Source organism: Vanacampus margaritifer, chromosome 11 (assembly GCF_051991255.1).
Source record: "Vanacampus margaritifer isolate UIUO_Vmar chromosome 11, RoL_Vmar_1.0, whole genome shotgun sequence".
NCBI classification, from domain to species: domain Eukaryota; kingdom Metazoa; phylum Chordata; class Actinopteri; order Syngnathiformes; family Syngnathidae; genus Vanacampus; species Vanacampus margaritifer.
In genome coordinates, this window is record NC_135442.1 from 14,080,429 (window position 1) to 14,100,602 (window position 20,174).

General features: G+C 42.5%; 2 protein-coding genes across 3 annotated transcripts in view; one reads left to right on the plus strand and one right to left on the minus strand.

Moving 5' to 3' along the window:
- uxs1 (UDP-glucuronate decarboxylase 1) overlaps positions 1-9,390 on the plus strand; it is a 22,553-nt gene extending 13,163 nt beyond the window's left edge. Inside the window, exons 10-15 of the mRNA XM_077580584.1 lie at positions 825-944; positions 2,357-2,400; positions 5,405-5,465; positions 5,583-5,640; positions 6,863-6,966; positions 8,142-9,390. Of these exons, the coding sequence (XP_077436710.1) occupies positions 825-944; positions 2,357-2,400; positions 5,405-5,465; positions 5,583-5,640; positions 6,863-6,966; positions 8,142-8,273 (519 nt within the window). The 3' untranslated portion in view covers positions 8,274-9,390. The remainder of the gene's footprint in view (positions 1-824; positions 945-2,356; positions 2,401-5,404; positions 5,466-5,582; positions 5,641-6,862; positions 6,967-8,141) is intronic.
- On the minus strand, positions 9,304-19,956 carry ecrg4a (ECRG4 augurin precursor a). 2 transcript variants are annotated; one of them, XM_077580586.1, is made up of 5 exons: positions 19,823-19,947; positions 18,195-18,423; positions 16,680-16,730; positions 16,385-16,560; positions 9,304-9,654 (listed from the first exon to the last, which is right to left on the minus strand). In XM_077580586.1, exons 2-5 carry the CDS (start codon positions 18,262-18,264, stop codon positions 9,505-9,507), a joined length of 447 nt encoding a protein of 148 aa, XP_077436712.1. In that variant the 5' UTR covers positions 18,265-18,423; positions 19,823-19,947; the 3' UTR covers positions 9,304-9,504. The 2 variants fall into 2 exon arrangements, with proteins under 2 accessions (XP_077436712.1, XP_077436711.1); XM_077580585.1 differs by having other exon boundaries at positions 18,195-19,956.
- Positions 19,957-20,174: the final 218 nt, after the last annotated feature.

A 20,174-nucleotide genomic window follows, 5' to 3' on the forward strand; every position in this document is an offset into this window, starting at 1 on the left:
TTCTCCCAACACTCATTTGGATAATTCTTGGAAACATTCTACTTTCAATAATTAACTGTCAGTCACTGGTGTGTAGGGATGTGATGAGTCTGTCTATTGCCCAGTCATGTAATCAAAATCCATTAACCTTTACACGTGGACTATAGTTATGCAATGGATAGCACGAAAAATATGGAACGTGTAGTCAGAAGGAAATGTAAATTTTAAAGGTATTAAAAGGATTCAATGGATACCGACCATCAACTCATTAATTCTACATTAATTAACAAACAATTGACACTACATAGATATACTTAAACCGATCTCATTTACAGTATTAACATTAAAATTGCTAAAACATCCCGCACACACAAAATCACACTTTTAAGTTCCACTTGACTCAACTTCTAGAACCTTTGTAACACCTTGTCCCCATTGTGTCGGCTCACCTTCACTGCGCTGAATACATTTAGCTACCTGTCCACAAATTCCCCATTTAGCAGCCAGTGTTCTGCATAATTTTCATGTTTTTATTCATATAGCGCAGCCTCCAAAGTGTCCATATTGCACCTCAGAGAGAGGGTTGATGCATTATGTCCACCTGCGAAGGCCAAGGAGTTTCAAAAAGAATTTGTGATGCACGTGCTCTCATTTTGTTGAGTTCGTGTGTGACTGCGTGTGCATTCTACTGTTACCTGGCCCAAATGACACTTATGGAATTCACATTTACACTTACTGGTGTGATGCTTTCTTTTAATTGAAAATACAGTAGTACGTAAAGAAAAGTTGAGAAAATTCTGGCATATCTTCTCAAGGGATATACTGTACTATTTATGTGCTTTCAGGAAGGAGTCGAGGTGAGAGTGGCGAGAATCTTCAACACGTTCGGCTCCCGAATGCACATGAATGATGGGCGAGTAGTCAGTAACTTCATCCTGCAGGCTCTCCAGGGAGAACCACTCACAGTAAGAGCCAAACATTATATTAAGAGCCCTATTACACCCCCCCCCAACAACTTTTTTCTTCTTGTTTGTTTCCCACTTGTGAAATAAGGTATATTTAAAAGGCATAATGCCCTCTCAAATGAAGTAATTGCTTTTTTCCAACACTTTCCCACAGAGTGTAACCTTTGTCCCGTCAGGCTACAGAATACTCTCACAAAAGTCGAGGAATCATTCAGTGTTTTTTTTGTTGTTGTTGCAAAAGAAAAAAGACGAGCCTTTATATTATTTTTGCTGCAGTGGTTTTCACCATGGATCTTTGCAATGGATGTACATTTTGCCCAGTCTATTCCTTATTGTTGAGTCATGAACCACTGACGTTAATTGAGAAGAGGGTGGTCAGCAGTTCTTTAGACGTTGTCCTGGGTTCCTTTTGTGACATCCCGGATGAGTCGTCGTTGTGCTCTTGGTCATTTTTGAAGTCCGGCCAAGTTTGGGAAAACTTCACTGTTGTTCCATGTTTTCTCCATTTGGTGATAAATCACCGTGGTTTGTTACAGTTCTAAAGCTTTAGGAATGGCTTTAAAAATCTTTCCAGACTGAGAGATTACTTCATTCCTCATCTGTTGTTGAATTTTGTTGGATCATGGTTATTTTTAGGTTTTAGAGATTTTTTTGGTTGATTTTGACGGACTCTTGTCAGAAAGATTCTATTGATGTGATTTTCCTTTATTTTTCCTTAAATTGAATGAAATTAATGGCAATTTTCTCTTTCCAATACCTTGAAATGAGGTCTGGTATCGGTCTGATACGGAGACTTGTATCAAACTCGCTCATCCGTAGGTTTTTTTTTCCTTAATAGATAAAATTACCATTCAAACACTGTGTCTTATATTTACATTATGGTTTCTTTCACTTGTATGTGGAGTATTTACATTTGATTGATCTTAAATACCAGAGTGGGGAATTCGCAAAAAAAGAAATCGAGAAGAGGGGGGGAAATTTTTTGCGGCACTGTACATTGGCTTCATTTTTAGCAGAACAACATGACATGACCTTTGAGAAGTTGTGCAACATCTGTAGCGGCAGAACATATTCTGTTCATTATGAAAATGGCATGGAAATTGGAGTTTAGAACTTTTGAGAGACATTCTCCCATCCTAGTGAGAGAAAAAAAACTCACACAAAAAATCTTAGCTGTTTTCATAAAGAAGCTGTGTTTAAAATAATTTCTTAGCATTGAACAAAGATGACTATAAGCAGAACATTCTAGCAGTAAGCAAAGTTTTCCAATTTCAGTGAATGTAAAATGCAATTACACCTGGAAACCCGATCAAGGCAAAAGTAATCAACTGCTGTGCGTGTACAGTAATTGAATGCATTTGGTTAGACACCCGTAGTGCGCCATGCTAATTAATCTCCTGTTGTTGTGCTAGGTTTATGGCACTGGTTCCCAAACAAGAGCCTTCCAGTATGTAAGGTAAGCAGGAACATTCTTGAAATTAATCCTGTTTGGTATGTCCACTGGGATAAGCCTAAATGATTGACAATTCCACTGAAATTCTTGTTCTCAAACCACCGAACGCATCGGTTTTAAAACACCTGTCACGCAATTGCGTATTCTGTTGCATTCAATACTCTGAATTTAACATACCCAAGAAAGCTATGTGTGTGTGTCTTATTACATTGTGTGGCGCCCTGGCATTAACTGGCTCAAATTTCATTTGTGGTAAGTACATGAAAGGTGACAGGACCGCTGCTTTCCCTTTGACTGAATAATTAGATCATTTGATCAGTCTGGCGAGAAGCGATCAGAGAGGTGAGAGTATTTGAAGCTTTGTCGTCTCATGTGACTTTGTGGAAATGAACTAATTCAAATAGACTCCCTTTAACAAACTTACTTCAGTGTACACCCTTGGCATCATACTTATTATCGATCCTTGGATTTTTTGTTCTGTGTTTACAACTTCAAAGTATTTTCATATAAATATTCACACCAATCTTGACATTTGAATGCAATTAACTAGTTTTAAACAGCACGAGAATGTCAATTTGTTTATTGATATAGCCTAATTCACACTAAAAGGCCACAGCTAGATAGCTCAACGGCATCTGCTACAGAGATCGACGACATCTTCTGCCCTAAAAGAAATCATGCTTGGGTAGGTGATGGAGAAAGAAGCAGTAATTAAAAAGACCAAAATCCAGATGTCAGGGGGTACCAGCGTACTCAGTGTTTTTGATGGATTTTTCAAATATTTATTCCCTAGAAACGTTGAAAGAAATGAAATTGCTTCTTTCTGTGTCAATGGCCATCATCACGTTTTTCCCATTTGCCATCAGTCTTGCCCTATGTGGCAATGTCACATTACAGTATTCCCTTGCGAATGGGGACCAAGGATTGCCACGAAGTAGCAAAAAAAGACAAAAAAAAAACACAATTGGCACCGCACCGGAAAATGTTTGTACTGGCAAAGTTGTAAATAGCTGGGGATAGGTTCCACTTCCACAGGAAAAAAGAATAGATAGTGATCAGGGCATTACTGCAAAATTTAACAAAAGTCAAACAAGTGGAGATCAGCAAAATATTTTAAATTTTAAAATGGTACTGCCTAAATCAGAGACGTTCACATTTTTAGATTGCACTATTTTCCCTAGTTCTTAATCTGAAGTAATCCCAGATCATACTTGAATGAATTAATAATTCAACTTTTTTTTTCTTGATCCAAATACCCAAACCAAATGGATTAAATTTGATTTTGATGCACAAACTACAAGCGCAAACATTCCTAAAGGTCCAAAACTTTAGTTAGAGAACATGATTTATTGGTCATGTTTTCCCACACTCCTGCTCCCATCTTGTGCGCATGCCAATCAAACTCCCTTAATCTCCAACATGAACTACGCCTGCTGCCTTCAGACTGCCACTGTGTGGACCTGCAATGGCCCCTTTCAATTTTCTGCTCTCCTATTTGGATTGTTTTTGTGCAGTAAGCCTACCAGTGACAAGCTGTCAAGCTGTGTGCACTATTATAAGAGCAACAGCAATAAACTGTATATCCAAGGATTTCTAAGCACTTTACAGTCCACTCAGTTTCTTCAGGTTAAGATGTTATTTTTGCATGAAACACTTTCCTCAGCCCCAAACAGTCAACAATCTTGCCCATTTGTTGAGCTTCTCAACTTTTGCTCGCAAGAAATTCTTTAAACGAATGGTGTCATCGCTTAAAATTTTAAAGCAGTCTTCTATATGCACTAAACTATGCTAATTCCCGTCTTGACACAGTTGTTGAAAAGGTGGTTTTAAAAAGTTTGTGGAAGAAGCAGACTCATTCATTGTCAAAAGTGCTAAGCCTGAAAAGATAAGAGGTTTTGGCAGAAAATCAGCAAGCCATAAAATAAAGTGTGAAACTTTGGGCAAAGATAGCAAGTAGCAACATTTTTGCCCACGCGTTCAAACGTCGCTGATGGCCTTTGTGTGTGTGGACTACTCATGCAATCAAGGTGAGATCAAACATTTTTGAAATTATGAAGTCGTGAGTTCATTACTTTTTCACGAGCATACAAAAGGCTTTGATGCAGCCTCTTAACTGAAAAGAACGGTTGTTAGTAGTTGTTGTTAGTAGCAGTGGTAGTTATTACAAAAACGGCCAGCAGGTGACAGCAGAGTATAAGAGATCAACCAGGGCCATGTTGCAAAAAGCTTTTTTTCCCCCACTGTTTTCAACAGATTTGTGAATAATGATGAAACTTAGCTATATTCTAATGATAATTACTTCAAAATGGAAACCGATACAAATATGCTTTTTTTCCTGAACAAAGAAGAGACTCTAATCTTTCTTTTGGTAGGTTCCATGTTTTATAGCAATATAACAAACTATTCTGTGGGCCTTGCAAAATCAGTCAAAATCCAGTAATACAGCTGGGAGCAAAGGGGGTTACTTAAGTGAAAATGTCTGGGAGGGAATGAGTTAATGGGTGGGCAGGCATACCAGAGACCTAAATATTTGTATACAAGCAGACAGTCAATTTTCCAGAAATGAGAAATGAAACAGCTGTGAAAAGTTATGTTGCGGGCTCGCGGGATTATGCTGACTTTTGTGCTTCCTCGGAGACAGTTTTCCTTCCTGTAGAACCTCAGGGTATAATGTCCATTTTACTTTAGATTCCGCCCAAAGTCAACTTCAAACTTCTTGACCTAATGAGCAACATGGATAGAAATAGTCTGTCTCCTTAGAGAAGAGCAAGTTCATGCTGACATGTTTCACCTGACCTGTGCAAATTTGATTGCATTGTGAACTTAAATGGCAAACGCGTTGCAATGTGTCAAACAATTGTGGTTCTATATATGGAAGGTTCCGTTATTATAATAAAACAAAAACAATTGGCAGGGAATGTCAGTCGCGCGAAGCGAGGCCCCACGATAGAATGAACAAGAATAGAGTCCATTGTAAAATAATTTCTATGTGTGATTGGAATTCCAGTGACCTGGTTAACGGCCTGGTGGTGTTGATGAACAGTAACATCAGCAGTCCGGTCAATCTGGTGAGTTCCTCTTCTTAGACAACTACGTTTTACAATAAACCTTTGACACTTTACATTTCACCCACATGTTTTTCTTTCTTTTCTTTCTTTTTTTTTTTTTTTTTTTTAAATCTGCAGGGGAACCCAGAGGAGCATACCATATTGGAGTTTGCTCAGCTCATCAAAAGTCTGGTCGGTAAGGTTATCTGATGGATCCCAGATATTTGTCATTGTATGTGTCTGACTGGACAATCTCTTGAACCCTGGCTATCTCAGTGCAGGTCTTGGCCAACCCTTCTGCTTATCTTGCAATGTCATTCACCTTTCGCCTTATGCTCCATGTGCAGAAATCGATTAAGTCTATGAAGATGGAAAGTTGTTTACTGGTCCAAAAAAATAAAAAATAAAATAATCATTCCGATGACGATAATTGCTGCATTGCAAAGGTATAATTATGAAATTGACATCTTGAGTAGCAAAGACCACACAACACAGAGCCAGATGCTACAGTGCCTGATTCCTGCTCAAGCCATCAGCTCCACCTCAGTCTCCCTTGTGCGGAAGCGTCCTTGTACGGAGTCCCTAACGGCTGGCGATGCTTTGAATGTGTGCGTTGGAGCGCGGGTTAGTTGCCCTTTCTGACAGCCAACGCCAGCATCCATCGTGTGACGTATAGCATCTTGAAGAGAAAGTGGGGAGGTTGGAGCCCTTCCATCACCACTGCTTCACATGCAGAAAAATTGCTTTGTGGCAGAGGTCAGACTTTCATGCCACTCGAATCCACTGATTTGTTCAACTCTGGATGGGTTGCCATCTGCTCGTAAAGGCCTTCATTCAAATAGATGTGAATTCTCACTTGGCTCGTCTTGAGTTCCATAAAGCTGTTGATTGGATGCACACCCACGCAACAGTTTCATCATTACATTTTAAGGACCCTTCGTGAATTATGATTTGAGGAATAAAAGGATGACATTAGTAAAGGCATACACATCTTAATTTGAGAACTCTAGCTCACTAAGTAGGCTTCCATAGACTTTTGTTAATTTTTTTCCGTAAAAAAATTAATCTGGGACCACAATCGTTCCCCTTCGTGTGTCCTCTTTCATGTTGCATCTCGTGTTTCCTAGTTGTTGCTGTTTGTTTTCTTCTTTTTCATAGGATCACATTTTAGGACACAATATTTCTGTCTCGGAGGAATAGACTAGATTGCTTTGGGAACAGACTTCCGTACACAAACAACTGTTAAATTACAGGTTTTTTTTTTTTAAGTTTTTTTCTCCGTGTATAACAGTCCTTAGAGGGCAGACCTCTAACAGGCGCAAGATTTTATGGAAATGCTTGTATACTTTCTTGCACACACAGTAGGGGGTATAATTATTTTTCCAGTCATCTCAAGCCCATGTTGTCCACTCCCACAGTGAGCAAAAGTCAGATCCAGTTCCTTCCCGAGGCTCAGGATGACCCGCAGAGGCGGAGGCCTGACATCCAAAAAGCCAAGACGATGCTGGGCTGGGAACCAGTGGTATGAACCCCTGTAAACATTCTTTAAAGTTGCCAGTAATTCATTTTAATAAACTACAATTTGTTTGATGCGGAAAATATCTTAACAGTTATGATAACCTCGCAGACAGTAAGAAGAAAAGTATTCTTGTTTATTGATATTCTTTTGACAAAACTAAATGTGTATTTATTTTGCTCACAATGTTGTCACGGTTACCTTGGAAAAGTAATCTGAGTACCCATTCAGAATGCAATTTAGTTACTTTACCGAGTACTTCGTTTTTCAAAGTAATCTAATTGCTTTAACATTCAGCCGCTATATAGGGACAGGATATATGTTATCAGTTAACATATGGGTACAATAACAAAATAGCAACCCATGTTGGAGGGGAATTTACTGTATTTATTTTTACCTTACTTGAGTAACTCATCTTCACCACACAAGTAACACAGTTAGTCTAGGATAAGTAACTTTAATCAAATTATCTGTTTTAAAATAGCAACAGGTTAGATTACTTGTTACAGAAAAAAGGTGTTCATACTGTGTTAGAGTATCTTGTTACTAACATCACTGTTGACAAAATACTCAATATTTTACAATCGGGTATATCTGAGTATTTTTTGCATGCGAGACAATAGTAGTGCTGGATATGGTCAAGTTTGTGTGACCAATCAAAACAAACATTAGTGAGTTTGCTGTTTTTTCTTAGTTTTTTTTTTTTGTTTTGTTTTTAATTAAAACCCTGGAGAACCCACGGGGTCAAATTTGGCCCCTATAAATTCTGCTACTCAAATAACAAAGACCTTTTTTTTTTATTTTTTACAAATTTAACTTCAAAAGTCCAGCGTGCCACTTCTGACCCTTACCATCAGATGGTAATTTATTTATTTTTTGTTAATCTATTTCATATCATGTTGCAGAATGCCTAGGAGTATGTTTTATATATATATTTTGTTAAATTAGCAACTCTGAGCTAGTTAAAAAAAAAAGGTTAAAATTGAAAAAACTGATATTTTGGTGTTCAGTAAACTTATAGCAGTCATTTAATGTATAATTCATAATTTTCCAAAGAAGAAAAGCGTTCTTAGGTTCTCCAGGGTTAATATACTTTACTTTTTTTTTTTTTGCATGGCAGACAGTCAGTGTTAGACAAGCAATCCCGCTGGAGTTGAGTGTTCATGGTTGTGTGTTGACAGGTGCCCCTGGAGGAGGGTTTGAAGAAAACCATCCAGTACTTCAGCCGAGAACTGGAGCACCAGGCCAACAACCAGTACATCCCCAAACCCAAAGCGGCCCGCATGAAGAAAGGCCGACCCAGACACATTTGAGCGGGACCTTACCTACCTTTGTGGAAGTGTGTGTAGAGGTGCATTCTGGGATATTTATTGCAAGAAGACTTTGATTGTTGCCTTGATAAGGAGTTGCAAAGTTGCACTGTGAGGCCTCCCTCGCCTGAGCTTTTTAGGTTGGACAAGCCAATTATTTAAAACACAGCCTATAGCATCTTCCCCCCCCCCCCCATTTGTCTATTATTTTTTTGTGTCAATTTATGCTTAAGATATATAAAACATTTGGAGTGCTTTAGTGCATTGTGCTTTTTTTTTTTTTTTGTATATAGATTTATCAAGACAAGTCATTCTCTTGTCTCATGGCGAAGAAAGGATTGTTACTGTGACACTTTGGAGAACATCACACGTCAGGATGTGCATTATTCAGACCAGGTGAAGATGGTTATTTTAATAAAACATTTACAATAATTTGTGGTGGTATGAGAACATGTGGCACAACCTTGTTCTTAAATGTCGCTAACCTCTGAACCTTTTTTTTTTTTAAAGACTAGGGCTTTATGTAAGACCTTTTCTCAGACTGCATTTTCATATTGAAGCATAATGAAGTGCATAATACAACTTGTGCAAAATGCATGAGACTTCCTTCAGATTCATCTCCACATAATTTATGATGGATTGTTACATTCAGTGCTATTTAGAAGTGCTGACCTGTGCCAGTTAATTCCTTCTAGTGTGGTCAGTTTTAGAGGGGAAGATTTGAATGCCCCCCCCCCCCCCCAAACTGAATATAAAAGCAAAACAAAAAACTCTTCTTATATTTAATTGTTGTTGTTGAGATTTAGTTGGTAAGTGATGGAGGTTAAGAAGCTAGAAAAAATTGAGCTGTGCTCAGTTTTTTAATTCGATTATATTTTTTCGATGTAAAATACCACACTGCCTCTACTGAATAATGAATGTGTTGGAATAGAATTTTCTTGTGTGTGGCCTTTTGAAGTGATGAGGCTTTTCAGATTTCAAAATAAAGGACCCTCGCAGTGGCATTGCTAACAATAGGAAGCAGAACAAGCTGTAGAATTTAAATGGAGAAAATTTATTTTTTTTCATCACGTGACATAACATTTCATTAAAGCCAAGGGTATTTTCACAGAGCGCTAAACTGTATTTTGGTTTTATTTCTGAACACAGAAAGGCAGAGAAAGCTGCTTTGCATAAAAAAAAAAAGTATCTTTTTTCCCCCATAGCAGGAAGGCACTTGCGTGCGAGCTAGCCGCTAATAATAGTCATAGTTGACATTGGCGCCGTGTCGGTACGAGCTTGGGTCACGCGGGCCGATGGGCGCGTTCTCGTCATAGTGATGCTGACGTCCATGGTCGTTGGCGCGTGCGTGGTCCATCCAGTAGGACAGGTCCGTCTCCAGCCTCTGGCCAGAGAGAGGAGGATAGAGAGAGGAGGATGAAGTGGCCCGCAGAGACTCGGCAAGCCGGCAAACATGGTTGGTGAAAAGGCCAACGCCTTGACAGCGTTCACCTTTCAGGGATGTGGCGGCAAAGGTCGTTGATGAAAATGGTCACGCGGAGACACTTGTGTGTGGCTCAAGTGTTAAAATTCTTAAGGCTTGTCATTTTAATACCATCTGACATGCCATTTAGACAAAGATAGGCCTTTATTATAGCCACAATGGGGGGGGGGGGGGCTGGCCAGCCAAACACAGCATCAACAAACGGTAACAAAATGTGAGCAGCAGCAGTTTACTGTATAACAACAGTACATGAATAAACACTACATGTATATGTAAATGTGAACGGCGAGCTTTAACCATGAATATGCACGACGAAAGTTAGGGATGGTGGGTTTTCGTTGGTATTTAACAATGAGCCTAAAATGAACGCTAACCTTTACAGGTGACTTGTTCTTTTGAATGCACATGTTCAACTGTTCTAATATTTCTGTACTTTTTGCCCAATTTAAGGTTCTCTAACATGCAGCTGAAGTGCAAAATTCCCAACCGCTCTTTCATCCATAAATTGAACAAGAATTTCTACATTTATACTAGTGACGGGAAGATGGTGAGTTGGTAGATGATGGTGCTAGATGGTGCTCTTGATTTAAATATAAAGGCTAGTGCAAAGGAAATTAATTACATTTCCACTGCAAGTGCTTCATGAAGCTTCATTTTCCCGTCACTAATTTATACCTTTCAGTGATTGTTGCAGTCTCTCTTGCGATCTGCTCATGACTTTATAGTCGCTGATCAAGTGTTAGGTGTCATGTTCCCATGATGTTAAAATATGAACAGCATAATAAGTAGAGCTAGTTAAAATATGAATAAGACAGAATATGAAAAATATGAATTCTGTTGGTCCAGTATTGATCAGACACCTGTTTTGAATTTTTCAGTTCAGCGGGATGTGTAAAAAGTACTGAAATAATAAACACATGGCCATTTTTTCAAAAGTTTTGCCAAGGTCATCAGATTAAAAAAAACTGTAAACTTTCCACTCTTCAAGGTTGCGTGATTTTTAGATTCACCCAAATGTCCAATGTCCCTAACCAACCCACATAGTGAACTATTAATTATACATAAATATACCAATATTACATATCCAGTCAAATGACTGAAAAGCAACTATTGTACAATGTATTGGGGAAAAAACAGCAATCGAACAAGAACCAGTTGTGATTAAAATTAACTATCAGCAACGAAGTGACAAGTCTGCAAGAGTAAATGATTTATCAACATTATTATTCCGATCAGATGTGAATGTGCACAAAAAGTAGTGGCATTTTATGTGATGAGGGGTGGCATGGCTCAGTGGTAGTGGTTGTGGGTACAATCCTTACCCCCTGTTGCCCAAGTCGAAATGTCCTTAGTATATAGTTGAGCAAGACACTGAACCCAATTTGCTCCCAGTGGACCACTGGTGTGTTAATGTGTGTATGAATGAGTGAATGTGAAGCATTGTAAAGCGCTTTGGGCACCATAAGGTGTAGTTAAAAGCGCTATATAAAAAGCAGTCCATTTAATATTTTGCCATTTTATACGGAATGAAGCCAGCCGTACATGGCCTCCCTCTAGTTGTATGTTAAATAATCACTGCACATTACAATGAAGTTGAATTTAACTCTGTGACGGGCTCTGCATTTAATAAAATATTATAGGCTGAACCCAAATAAAACAGGTTATCAGCCATAATGAACTCTGAGCCGGCAAGAGGATGTGCAGCAAAATGTGAACGCCGAGTGTCGTCACATTAGCATTTTAAGTGCCACCGCCAAGTGAGCGAAAATGTCACTGAACACACGTGTGTGGAAAATCAGCAAATGCGTGCAAGTCTATGTTAATCGTGCGCTCCAGCCGGCTGCCGCGCTTGGTTGTTTGCTTTGGTGTGATAGACCAAATTTGGGGTGAACAACAACAGAGATGGTGAGCGTCAAAAAATTGAACAAGCTCCGGAAATGGTGGAAGTGGGGCAGCAGATTTAGCAGGAAAGCCCAGACTTACCCCGCCCCAGCCACTTTGTCTAGCTCTTCCTGGGGAGACCCAAGGAGTTTCTACTTTCCAAAGATTGAACAAGCTCCTGAAATGGTGGAAGTGGGGCAGCAGATTTAGCAGGAAATCACAGACTTACCCCTCTCCCCAGCCACTTCGTCTAGCTCTTCCTGGGGAGAACCAAGGAGTTTCTACTTTCCAAAGATTGAACAAGCTCCTGAAATGGTGGAAGCAGATTTAGCAGGAAAGCCCAGACTTACCTCTCTCCCCAGCCACTTTGTCTAGCTCTTCCTGGGGAGACCCAAGGAGTTTCTACTTTCCAAAGGTTGAACAAGCTCCTGAAATGGTGGAAGTGGGGCAGCAAATTTAGCAGGAAAGCCCAGACTTACCCCTCCCCAGCCACTTCGTCTAGCTCTTCCTGGGGAGACCCAAGGAGTTTCTACTTTCCAAAGATTGAACAAGCTCCTGGAATGGTGGAAGTGGGGCAGCAGATTAAGCAGGAAATCCCAGACTTACCCCTCTCCCCAGCCACTTCGTCTAGCTCTTCCTGGGGAGAACCAAGGAGTTTCTACTTTCCAAAGATTGAACAAGCTCCTGAAATGGTGGAAGTGGGGCAGCAGATTTAGCAGGAAAGCCCAGACTTACCCCTCTCCCCAGCCACTTTGTCTAGCTCTTCCTGGGGAGACCCAAGGAGTTTCTACTTTCCAAAGATTGAACAAGCTCCTGAAATGGTGGAAGTGGGGCAGCAGATTTAGCAGGAAATCACAGACTTGCCCCTCTCCCCAGCCACTTCGTCTAGCTCTTCCTGGGGAGAACCAAGGAGTTTCTACTTTCCAAAGATTGAACAAGCTCCTGAAATGGTGGAAGTGGGGCAGCAGATTTAGCAGGAAATCACAGACTTGCCCCTCTCCCCAGCCACTTCGTCTAGCTCTTCCTGGGGAGAACCAAGGAGTTTCTACTTTCCAAAGATTGAACAAGCTCCTGAAATGGTGGAAGCAGATTTAGCAGGAAAGCCCAGACTTACCTCTCTCCCCAGCCACTTTGTCTAGCTCTTCCTGGGGAGAACCAAGGAGTTTCTACTTTCCAAAGATTGAACAAGCTCCTGAAATGGTGGAAGTGGGGCAGCAGATTTAGCAGGAAAGCCCAGACTTACCCCTCTCCCCAGCCACTTCGTCTAGCTCTTCCTGGGGAGAACCAAGGAGTTTCTACTTTCCAAAGATTGAACAAGCTCCTGAAATGGTGGAAGTGGGGCAGCAGATTTAGCAGGAAAGCCCAGACTTACCTCTCTCCCCAGCCACTTCGTCTAGCTCTTCCTGGGGAGAACCAAGGAGTTTCTACTTTCCAAAGATTGAACAAGCTCCTGAAATGGTGGAAGTGGGGCAGCAGATTTAGCAGGAAATCCCAGACTTACCCCTCTCCCCAGCCACTTTGTCTAGCTCTTCCTGGGGAGAACCAAGGAGTTTCTACTTTCCAAAGATTGAACAAGCTCCAGAAATAGTGGACGTGGGGCAGCATATTTAGCAGGAAAACCCAGACTTGCTTCCCCCCCAGCCACTTCGTCTAGCTCTTCCTGGGGAGACCCAGGGAGTTTCTACTTTCCAAAGATTGAACAAGCTCCTGAAATGGTGGAAGTGGGGCAGCAGATTTAGCAGGAAAGCCCAGACTCACCCCTCTCCCCAGCCACTTTGTCTAGCTCTTCCTGGGGAGACCCAAGGAGTTTCTACTTTCCAAAGATTGAACAAGCTCCTGAAATGGTGAAAGTGGGGTAGCAGATTTAGCAGGAAAGCCCAGACTTACCCCTCCCAAGCCACTTCATCTAGCTCTTCCCGGGGAGCCCCAAGGAGTTTCTACTTTCCAAAGATTGAACAAGCTCCTGAAATGGTGGAAGTGGGGCAGCAGATTTAGCAGGAAAGCCCAGACTTATCTCTCCCCAGCCACTTCGTCTAGCTCTTCCTGGGGAGAACCAAGGAATTTCTACTTTCCAAAGATTGAACAAGCTCCTGAAATGGTGGAAGTGGGGCAGCAGATTTAGCAGGAAAGCCCAGACTTATCTCTCCCCAGCCACTTCATCTAGCTCTTCCTGGGGAGAACCAAGGAGTTTCTACTTTCCAAAGATTGAACAAGCTCCTGAAATGGTGGAAGTGGGGCAGCAGATTTAGCAGGAAAGCCCAGACTTATCTCTCCCCAGCCACTTCGTCTAGCTCTTCCTGGGGAGACCCAAGGAGTTTCTACTTTCCAGGCCAGCCAGGAGACATTGTCTCTCCAGTGTGTTCTGGGTTATCCCTGGGGCCTCCTCCTGGTAGGAGATGTGCCATGTTCTGGGGCTGTCCTGGGTTGACACGCCTCTACAACATCATGTGAACAAACCTAACCATCCTCCTCGTCTGGCTCCTCTCAATCCAGAGGAGCAGCGGCTAGACTGTTGAGACCCTCCCGGATGGCTGAGCTTCTCACCGTACCACTAAAGGACAGTCCGGACACTCTGTGGAGGAAACTCATTTTGGCTGCTTGTAGCTGGGATCTTGTTTTTTTTGGTCACGACCCATAGGTGAGGGCAGGAATGTAGATCGACCGGTAAATTGAGAGCCTTCTGGCTCAAACAGACCAATAAAGATTCCACATCACTGCAGACTCCATCTTCCCCTCACTACTGATCCCAAGATCTTCGAACCCCTCAACTTGGAGCAAAATGTCATCCCCGACCTGGAGAGGGCCCTTTTCCGACTGAGGACCATGGTCTCATATTTGGAGGTGCTGGTCTAGTGAGAGTTGGGAGAATACGGCTTGGTAAAGCCAACAGTACCACATCATCTACAAAAAGCAGAGATGAAATAGCGAGGCCACCAACTCTGACCTCCTCGATGCTTTGGCTGGGCCTAAAAATTCTGTCCATAAAGGTTAAGAACAAAATCGGTGACAAAAAGGGCAACCTTGGCGGAGTACTCACTAGACAAATCCGACTTACTGCCGGCAATGTGGACCAAACTCTGACATCAGGTATACAGTGACCGAACAGCCCCTATCTGGGTTCGGCACCCTGCGCTTCCAACGCCTTCTCCACAAGTCCACAAAATACATGTAGGCTGGTTTGGGCGAACTGCCATGCACCCTCAAGGACTCTTTCTGAGGTGTAGAGACGGTCCACGGTTCCACAGCCGGGAGGAAAACCACACTGCTCCTCCTGAATCTGAAATTTGACTTCCCCATGGGACCTCCTCTTCAGCACACCTGAATTGACCTTACCAGGGAGGCTGAGGAATGTGAGCTCCCTGTAGTTGGAACACACCCTCGATCAACCTTTTTAAAAAGGGCGGTCACAACCCCAGACTGCCAAGCCAGAGGCGTGTCAACCCACACCGTCCCACAACATGCAGAACATTTAGGAACTCTGGGCAGATCTCATCCGCCCATCCATCCGCCTTAACTAACTTGGGGACTTCCCATGGGGAGTCTTTAGACTCATGGGAAGACATGTCAGGGGAATTGAGGAGGTTTTCCACGTATACTCCCCTCACAACTGTCCCGACTCCAGAGTCTGCTTTCCCCTCCTGAGATGCCAAATGGTGGACCAGAATTTCTTCAAGGCCATTAGGAAGTCTTATTTCCATGGTATCACCAAACTCCTCCCACACCCAAGTTTTTGCCTCTGTAACCACCAAAGCCACTCTCTGCTTCACCAGGTGGTTTACCAACAGGTTCGAGGGTTTCTGCCACGACAGGCACCAACCACCTTACAGCCACAGCTCCGGTCGGCTGCCTAAACAATGATGGAATGGACCATGGTCCATTCGGACTTGGTGTCCCCTGGGCGAAGGTCTGTTGGAGGTGGTAGTTGAAACTCAGATCATCACAGGACGTTTGAGTTTGCCAGATCGGACTGGCATTTTCCCCCACCATTCGGGGCCAACACACCACCTGGTGGTGGTCCGCCCAGTCACGCCCTCCCAGGTCTCTCTGTCATTACCCACGAGAGCATTCAAGTCCGCAAAGAGAACGGTGGAGTCTCCGGCAAGAGAGCCCCCACTAAGCACTCCAGGGGTCGAAATTGAATGGCGGGCTACCAGGGGTCGAAATCCCCCATTGAAATGAATGGCGGGCTACCAGGGGTCGAAATCTCCCATAGGAAATGAATGGGCCCATTCATTTTCAATGGCCAGGCTACCAGGGGTCGAAATCTCCCATTGGAAATGAATGGCCCCATTCATTTTCAATGGCCGGGCTACCAGGGGTACAGAAAAGAGTGGGAAGCTTGAGCTGCTGTTTGGTGCACATACAACAGTCAGGACCCTTCTACTAATGGGGTGAGCCCAAATGTACATGAACCGGGGTCCGAGGTAGTAAGTATGCCCACACCTGCTTGGCGCTTTTCACCGTTGACAACTCAAGTGGAAGAGTGTCCAACCCCTCTCGATGGGCTCCTTTCCTGCCATGTTATGTAGCCAGGGATCGGGACCGCCAAGGTCGACTTGATCCACTGCCCAGCTCTCTTTGGCCCCACCCACATTTGGTGAGAACTTGGTGTAATGTAATAATGTTCCTATTGTTAAGCGTCCTTGGGTCCATTGACAGGCACTATAATACACTGTATATGTGGATCTTCATATTTTAAACGCCCTCTTATATGATATTGAGGTAACATGGGTGCGAGTAAGCAACCCACCTGCTCGTCGTAGCCCATGTACATAAACTGCATAATCCATTGCTGTACGTCCGGTCTGCTGCGGTCCCAAATGTTCCTCTTGGTTCGGCGCAGTTTAGCCAGAAACTCCTGAGCTTTGGCGGGAGACACGGCCACGGAGGCCTTGGGGGAGGCAGCGGGACGAGCGACACCTGCTACTGCATTGGCACACAGCAAGAGGTCATAAATACATTGCTTAGTATTGTTACACTGTCGGGATGAAGCGGTGCTGCCCTGACACAATTTTGGTGTCATACAGTTTTGTGTTGACGCATACCATCTCTCTTTCTCAAGATCTTATGCAGCTTCTTTCCATCACCGGACACTTCTGTTGGGATGAAAGATCAGAAGTAGTCAGACCTTAAGCCGTGTGCAGCAAGGTTCTTTTAGTTCAGGAAAATGACTGAAACTTCAAACACAAATGGTGTGAAGACATGTAGAAAGAAATAATACTCAGACACATATATTCTTTATCCTCTGCGACACACCGCTGACGCTCAGCAGTTGAAACTCTTCTACGTTTGTGTGTGGATATCTTTATTATACTGCCCCCCAGTGGCCAAGTCGCAGCCACGACGAATTAAAACAATGTGGTGCTTTGAGATGTGAGTTATGAACATATGCTCGTGTGACTCGTATGTCAAAGCACCACATTGTAATTATGCACCACATTGTAATTATGCACCACTGCAGTCAGCTTCTTCTTCATTCAAACCCACCCCCCACACTTTGTCCTCACTCCACCCATCCCCCACTGAATGACTTTCAAGAATGACTGCCTTCAATGCCGTGAACTGAGCAACGTTCCGCTTGCAGTGCTACATTATTGTGGAAAAATTCAACCGCCTTTGCATTGAATGCAGTGTTTAAATGAGTTTTGCAAACAGACTTTCCACCGACTCACTTTTTCCACTTTTTTTTTTTCCTTCTTTTTTTTGTGTGTCCCTTGTGGACTTTTTGGCATCTGGATAAACCATTTTAACCACAGTGATGCATTCACCGTAAAATTCTGAGTTTCAGTTATGAATGTTTGCATAACAAAAAGACAAGAAAAAGTGGTACAATATTCAACGCAATTTGATTCTGCTTCTGTTCTTAATTAGTGACTTAGCTGACTAGACAAAGGGATGTTTTGTTTTTCTTCAATTGAATCCAGATACAAATCTTTACATTTACAAATGTAGTTTTCAGCTTAAACTTGATACTGTACAGCAACAAAATGCAACTTGCTACAATTATGAATTGACTGAAATATTTTTGCCTCTTTTATATATATTTTTTGGTCGGTCTCCCCATTTATTTAACTACAACATTGTGAACTGCTTTTATAGTATTTATTTTCCAAATTTACTTAGCAGCGGAAGCACTTTATGACTGTGAATTTAAAAGAAATATATTCAGCCTTAATGGAGGAAAATTATGATTCTACAAACATTTAAAGAACTTTTAAGAACCCTTAATGCAAGATTCCTTAACATGTTGAGACGTGCAACACAAATCTCAACACAATGAACAGATGACAAGGCCAGAAGGTAATGCTGATGGTTTCAAAACTTTGACGTGGGGTTCAAAATGGGTCCAAGTGAAATTTAATCTCATATAAATTGACATTGGGTGGCAGAATCTGTTTGTTTGTTTTTTGTGTGTGTGTGTGCAGTATTCTCTGGTTAAATACAATAGCTGACCGAATGAGGACCAGTTCCATTTAAATCCTGGGGATGATGCAAATGTCTTCCGTGGCTCTTGGGGTATAAATCCTACAGAAGTGCATTCGAAAGTAATGTTAACTTACCTGTAAGAACCAAGCATATCAGCAGTGCAGCGAACCCCAAGACCTTCCAACTCAACAGCTGGGATGCCATCTTTTCCTCTCCTCACGCAAGAGAGAAAAAGTCGTGCACGAAGCTGAGCTTGCAGGCAACAACTGCGCTTTGGCAACCGCGGGGGAGATTGGGCGCCGCTCCACACTCACGGGATGACTTTTCCGAGCGAGAAAGCGGCCCGTGGCGGTGGTATGTCGCCTGTGGAAACAAGACTGCAGCTGGAAGTCTCGATTGGTGCCTCAGGTGTTCTTTTGCAGTAGTATGTAGTGAAAAGAGGAGGGGAAGCTTTCTGCTATGCAGTACTTGATTTAATTCTGTCGCTAAGATTTATTGGGAATTCCACAGTGGTAAGAATGTGAATGAAATACTATTAATCGCTGACAGATGGGACTACAATTTGGAGTTAATAAACAAAAGCCCTCACGTGATCTCAAGTGGGCTAGGCCAGTACGTTCACGGCCTTATTAATGACAGGTTTTTATTTTCTTTCTTTTTTTCTCACCCAAGGACCTGTTGAGTAGCTTGCCTCAAACTTTGACAAACTCTACGTTCATTACATTAGTGTCTTCAAACCAGTCAGTCACTGTCGATCGATTGAATCTAGAGAAATGCAACGGGTCAATGTGAAAGCCACGTTAAGGCTCCGTGTGGTGCGTTCAATGACACATCGTAAAACACTACTCAAACTTTGACAAAATCTACGCTCATTACATTAGCGTCTTCAAACCAGTCAGTCACTATCGATCGATTGGAATCTAGAGAAATGCAACGGGTCAATGTGAAAGCCACGTTAAGGCTACGTGTGGTGCGTTCAACGACACCTCGTAAAACATGAATGTATTGCTCATTTCGTGTATTATAAAACTGAATACTTGATAAATGTGTGAAGGAGGCCATCTTGCGTCATGTCCCCATAGAGGCATGGCAGCAGGAACGTGTGTAAGTGTTGAATGGAGTCTTTATGCGTGTGCAGGTAGGAGTGGAATGCAGGAAGCAGCCAGATGTTGGCAGACGTTTTCAGCAAATTCTCCCCAATGGATGGGAACTCGAGTCAGAAGAGAGGAAGGTTTCCATGCGGCCATTTTCATATATCAGGTTATTTGTGTTCATGTACAGACGTGGCATCAACAGGATGGAATTTCACTGCTTCGTTTCTTTACTCATATGCTCCGATGCTATGACACATTGACACCAATACTATTTCACCAGCCTGACATAAATAGTATCTTGTTTGGCTCTGATAATACATATAGGCTAGAACAGCAGATGTTTGCTATAACGAACACACTAGTGTGCACTTTGATTTGACTGGAGCTGAAAATGAGAGCTTCGAGCTGCCTCCGTCCTCCAGCATAAGTCGCTCCTGCAGATGGGGGGGAAACAACCAAAAATACACACAGCCTGAAGGGAAAACAGATGCACATTGAGGAAATTCTCCCCAGTTTGGCCTGTGAAAACAGGGTCATCAAAGTCCGAGTGCGTCGCTTCCCCGAGGGGGGCGGCAGCGGCCCGGCGATCCCAGGCACGGAGCTGCCCGCGGGGCTAGCGGGAACATAAAAAGGAAGCATGAAAGTCACGGACTATTCACTCGACCTACCCCGTGTTAGCCACAGTACTTCAACTTCAGGACACAAAATGTTCAAAATGGCGACCAGCTTCAGATCTCCGGTCTGCCCAAATTCAGTTCATTAATATTTCGTTCCAATTTTGAGTTCCATCGGGTGTTGATTCTTCACCCCACCCCCCCCCCCCCCCCCAAAAAAAAAACACAAAAAAACCTACACATCTTTGCTTGGTCATATTTTGAAAAGGTATTTTAATATTTTATTTTCTAAATAAACATGCTACTCTTTTTTGGATGACAAACCAGCTGTTGACTTAAATCAACATTTTGTAATCGACTAATTCAATGCATAATTTTGCTCAACACAAATCAGTGCTTTTGTCAA

What these genes read in the sequence shown, in the direction of transcription:
- ecrg4a (XM_077580585.1), bottom strand. Translation starts at nt 18,264, where the DNA reads ATGGCATCCCAGCTGTTGAGTTGGAAGGTCTTGGGGTTCGCTGCACTG. An exon ending in GATATGCTTGGTTCTTACAG is followed by an intron (nt 16,731 to 18,194) that starts GTAAGTTAACAT and finishes TCATCCCAACAG; the next exon opens with AAGTGTCCGGTGATGGAAAG. An exon ending in ACATGGGCTACGACGAGCAG is followed by an intron (nt 9,655 to 16,384) that starts GTGGGTTGCTTA and finishes CTCTCTGGCCAG; the next exon opens with AGGCTGGAGACGGACCTGTC.